The 5,082-nt window shown below is 42.8% G+C and overlaps 1 protein-coding gene across 1 annotated transcript in view; it reads left to right on the plus strand.

The window, feature by feature from the left end:
• The first annotated feature begins 650 nt into the window (after positions 1–650).
• Positions 651–5,082, plus strand: part of CCT3 (chaperonin containing TCP1, subunit 3 (gamma)) — a 7,271-nt gene continuing 2,839 nt past the window's right edge. The window contains exons 1-10 of the mRNA XM_009320475.1: positions 651–657; positions 739–800; positions 1,270–1,320; positions 1,417–1,479; positions 2,076–2,172; positions 2,562–2,679; positions 2,869–3,055; positions 3,542–3,691; positions 4,154–4,286; positions 4,753–4,834. Coding sequence (XP_009318750.1) covers positions 651–657; positions 739–800; positions 1,270–1,320; positions 1,417–1,479; positions 2,076–2,172; positions 2,562–2,679; positions 2,869–3,055; positions 3,542–3,691; positions 4,154–4,286; positions 4,753–4,834 — 950 coding nt within the window. The remainder of the gene's footprint in view (positions 658–738; positions 801–1,269; positions 1,321–1,416; positions 1,480–2,075; positions 2,173–2,561; positions 2,680–2,868; positions 3,056–3,541; positions 3,692–4,153; positions 4,287–4,752; positions 4,835–5,082) is intronic.

Genomic DNA, 5,082 nt, shown 5'->3' on the forward strand with positions numbered 1-5,082 from the left:
AGAGGCAGGCTGTGGTCACCCGGGGCCCCTCTGCTGTAGGCCTGCTTACCGTATTCCCGGCGCCGCTTTTACCGTTCCTTTCTTTTGCTCCGTCTTACAAATCTGCGTGCACAAGCATCCGCTCCTGAAGTAAATCTACGCTCATCCAGTCCAGGCTCGTAAGAAAGGAAAGCAGCGCCAAGCCTAGAGATTCTTTAGGGCAGACCCTCTTGACAGCTGGTCCCCAGGCAGGGTTGCGAGCCCGTGGTACGGCAGTGGCTGCTCACCCTGATGTGCCAGGGGCTGAGCAACACTGATGTATAAAGCCTGATTTTAAACCGCTGCTGTACTTACGGCGCGTGAGCATCTGTAACTGGTCTTGGCTGAAAACTACCGTGCAGCGGTTCGTAGGCTTTGTGGGATCTTGCAAATTCTAGTGAGTCACCGCTGTTTGATTTTTCTTGGGGGAATAGGTTATATTTCAGGGTTGCCAAGTTTTGTCTCGGTTGAATTATGGTGCTGATCAGGAATTCCGTTGTAATAAGGAATGTTGTTTTTCACCGACACTCTTCTATGAATATGCTTTCTTATAGTGGCTGTGGTATCCATATCGCAAATTCTTAACTTAGAACTGCTCCTCTATCAAGCGTGTGTGACTGAGGGTATCTTTGATGCATTGTCAGTATCAGTCTTGGACTTCTTAGTAAGATCAGATTTAAGTCATATATGTGCTTTAATATTTTTTTCTATGCGCTTTAGGTCAGAATATGAAACGTGAGTCTGGGAGAAAAGTCCAGACTGGAAACATCACTGCTGCTAAGGTACCGTATTTTCATGTCAGGCTATTTTGATTCTTTTTTTTTTTTTCCTAGTGTGTGTGTGCGCATATATATATATATTTAAGAGGGAAAACTGTATCTGAAGCATGTTTTCTCTAGTCTGTATGAATCCAGAGTAGAAGCGTAGAAAATGAATTTTCGGTGTTAAAATAATAGGTGCAATGTAACTGAACACAGACGGGTTTAACCCAACGAAACCTCTTTCTCTGCAAAATCTGAAAGTGTGTAAGCTTTGACATCTGATTTAGATAATAATTTAGTGTGGGGCCGGTGCTCTTACAATCCCTGTGTTCTCATTCCCACACAATTCTTAACTTCTGCTGCATCTAAGCAGCTGCAGAGTTATTGGGTCACTTAAATTTTGCAGTGGCTGCTTGTTTCATATAGACTATGGTTCTTTTAGACTTTTTGATGTCCCCCTGTATTGCCTCGTTTCTTTTGTTCCCCCTAGACTATTGCTGACATTATCCGAACATGTTTAGGACCAAGAGCTATGATGAAGGTAAGAACTTTTGCTGAAAGACCTGTGCTGCGTACTGACTGGAAACACTACGCGTATTATAGGTCAGTGCAAATACTGCTTCTCTTTTGGTTGCAGATGCTTTTGGACCCCATGGGTGGGATTGTGATGACCAACGATGGCAATGCTATTCTTAGAGAAGTAAGTTGCCCCTAAAGGATTGTCTTGCTTAACACGTGAGTTGGAATCTTCCAGGATACAGTTACATAGCTGCCAATGGAACTATGTTATTTCCTCTCCTGTCTTGAGAGCCAGCAAGTACTAAACAGCAGTACCAAGAAGGGTGCTTACTGGGGAGGAATTAAATATTTCCAGGAAATGCTCTTCCTCCTCAGAAAACTAGGTTTGATCCCAGGGTGGTAAGTTTTCATGGAGGTTTTACAAGACTGGTGTAAATTCTATTGTAATTGTAGCTGTAATAAGCATCAAAACCTTACAAGTAGATGCTTGCTGTTACAATGCTAAATCATCAGACCAAGAAATCATTGTCATCTTTCTGGTGCAAGTGCTGATGAACTAACACTACAAAAATCGTAGTGCCTGAAAAACTGCAGGAGATACAGTATTGCACAATGCAAGGGCTTATTTTCAGTCTCAGAAAGGAAGAAAAATCTTTGCTGTAGTTGGACAGAATGCCTTTGATTGTTTAAAAGGTGTGGTGTTTGTTCCATTGAGCAATGCGAGACGTTTCAGCTTTAGTGTTCTGGAACAAAAACATACCCCTTGCTCCGGTACAGATCCAAGTCCAGCATCCAGCTGCAAAATCAATGATAGAGATCAGCCGTACTCAAGATGAAGAAGTTGGAGATGGGACCACATCTGTAATTATCCTTGGTAAGGAGAGTGAATAAGACGTGCTTTTTATAAAGGGTTAAGGCTGAAATTCTCCCTTTTTGCTCATCAGAGCCCAGTAAGTATGCCTTAATGAGACAGATACTTGTTATTTACCAACCCTAAAACTGATCCTTTTTTTTTTTTACTGTAAAAGAGAACGCTAGGTTCATTAGACCCTTAGGTGATCAGCTCCACGCTTTGGGAAGTTGTGTTCTTTCCCTGAGATAAGCTCAGTTAAGTATAAAGAAAGGTATCGACGATGTTGGAGCTCTCTACGTGGATAGCAGATACTGTTTGTCTGGTATGCTGTTGTCCTGTCTTGACTGTTGATTGTTCTGCGAACTTACCTGGGGAATTTTGATGTTTTTTGTTTGGTTGGTTTTTATTAGCCGGAGAGATGCTTTCTGTGGCCGAACACTTCCTCGAACAGCAGATGCACCCAACTGTGATCATTGGGGCTTACCGTAAGGCTCTGGATGACATGATCAGTATTCTAAAGAAAATTGGGTAAGTGTGGGCTGGTGGGAGTTCGAGAGAAGGGGTATGGGGTTTCTGTACTGCTTAAAGATGATTCTTCAGGGAATCATGTTAGTAAAATATAACTTAAAATAATTGGAGAGGGACTCAGTGGAATTACGAATAGATTGTAGCCTTGAGTAATACTCAATTTACTGTTTTGTTTTTCCTTTGTGTCAGCACTCCAGTGGATGTGAACAACAAAGAGATGATGCTTAAAATAATAAAGAGTGCTATAAATACCAAGGCAATAAACCGCTGGTCTGACTTGGCCTGTAGCATTGCTCTTGATGCTGTTAAGACTGTGGAGTTTGAAGAAAATGGCAGAAGGGAAATTGATATTAAAAAATACGCAAAAGTAGAAAAGGTGAGTGTGTCCTGAACCATTTCTTATCTGTGTGTGCCCCTTTCTCATTCTGAACTAGTTCTTCCTAGGATGCCGTGGGAAGAATTTTGTGCTACTGATCTGCAGTCTGCCAGCATGACCCTTGAAGATATTTCAGTCAGTGCTGTCAGCCTTGCTGGTTTCCAGTGAAAACGGGGGCAGTTATTTCAACTCTTTTAGAATATTGGTCAAAAAGATCATTTAAGTTGTTTCGGTTTCCATCTTCCAAACACGTGTTGCCAGGCAGCAGCATGTGAGCAGTTTCTCAAGTTCTTCGACGGCTTTTCACTTAATCTAAGTCAGCGTGCTCTTAAAATTAACTCAGATTGTGACCTGGGTGCATCGTGGTTACTTGAGAGAGTTTTCCTTTGTCCATACAGGGGATGGGTAGTTTCAGGAGCACAGATACACAGGTTTTCATAGAGCAGACTGACTTGCCTCGTTTTCCCCCTTTCTTGTGTCCGTCAGATTCCAGGTGGTTTTAGTGAAGAGTCGTGTGTTTTGCGTGGAATCATGGTGAATAAGGATGTAACTCATCCCAGGATGCGTCGCCTTATTAAGAATCCACGCATTGTCCTTCTGGATTGTTCACTAGAGTACAAGAAAGGAGAGAGCCAGGTAAAGCAAATCCTGTTGGAGATGTCCGCAACTTTTGATTTAAGACTAGTGAAGTGAACAAATCCAGGTAGCTCGTTAAAAGCATGAGCGGCAGAAGGCTGTCTTCGTGTTCTGCCTTTCAGAGACCTTTTGCCTGTATAGGCTAATTCTGCTGTGGGGTCAGTACCCTGGAGAAAAAGGTAGAAGAATATAACTGAGGCTACAGTGCTTTTACTCACTGAAGTAGCTACAGTGATTTCTGTAGCTGAGTGATGGTCAAGAGTCGAAGAAATGTTTCTGTGCTTTAATTACTGGCACAGTGTCACAGTTCACTTGATCAGTGTTTTTCATTGGGTAGTTCTCCTTAATTCTTCCCCAGGCAATATCGGAGGAGTTAAGATCACTCAAGCCAGGGGATCTGTGTCTGACCCGGTGAAGGGTTGGGAGGAATACAGTGCGATATTTACACCTCTTTCTGTGCAGACTGATATTGAAATAACGCGGGAGGAAGACTTTGCCCGCATCCTGCAGATGGAGGAAGAGTACATTCAGCAGATCTGCGAGGATCTGATGAGAGTCAAGCCAGATCTGGTCATCACAGAAAAAGGAATTTCTGGTAATAACACGTGATTTCTCTTTGTGTTGGATTCATCTTAATAAGGTTCACGTTGTATTAAATGCACCGTTCAGTAACTCTAAAAAAACCAACCAACCAAAACCACACAAAAAACCCACCCCCCAACACAAACCTGATTTTGAATGTGACCCTGGTTTTGGTTTGGTTTTTAGCTTTCTAGCAAATAGTTCTATGTTGCAGGCATTGAAGTTGGTTCTTGAGGTTGCCCTGTGAACGTGGACACTTAAAATAATATTTTGCTTTTCTAGCATTTGGAAACGGTATCGAAATATAAGTGAGGATGAGTCTAGCAAACCATGGAAAGCTGCGCTGTAATTTTGCCTTGCAGCTTGGTTTAAGAAGCTGCATGTAGTTTTTTCTTTCCATAACCCTTTTTACTTCAAAGACACATCGTTTGTCATGATACCGCCGATTCATAAATAAAATTCCACAAACCTGATTTCAGACTTGGCCCAGCACTACCTGATGAAAGCCAACATCACCGCGATCCGCAGAGTGAGGAAGACGGACAACAACAGGATTGCCAGGTGAACGCTGTCTCCTCCCTGGAGCCCATTCTTGCTGTCTGTGGCGTGGCGTTTTCATTCTTCTCTCACCCTTTCTCCCCGTGTCCTGGTTTCGGCAGGGACAGAGTTAATTTCCTTCCTAGTAGCTGGTACAGTGCGGCGTTTTGGATTTAGGATGGGAACAAAATTGATAAGGCACCGATGTTTTAGTTGTTGCTAGGTAATGCTTACACTAGCCAAGGACTTTCTAGTTTCCCATGCTCTACCGA

Source organism: Pygoscelis adeliae, unplaced genomic scaffold (assembly GCF_000699105.1).
Source record: "Pygoscelis adeliae isolate BGI_AS28 unplaced genomic scaffold, ASM69910v1 Scaffold153, whole genome shotgun sequence".
Classification (NCBI taxonomy): Eukaryota; Metazoa; Chordata; class Aves; order Sphenisciformes; family Spheniscidae; genus Pygoscelis; species Pygoscelis adeliae.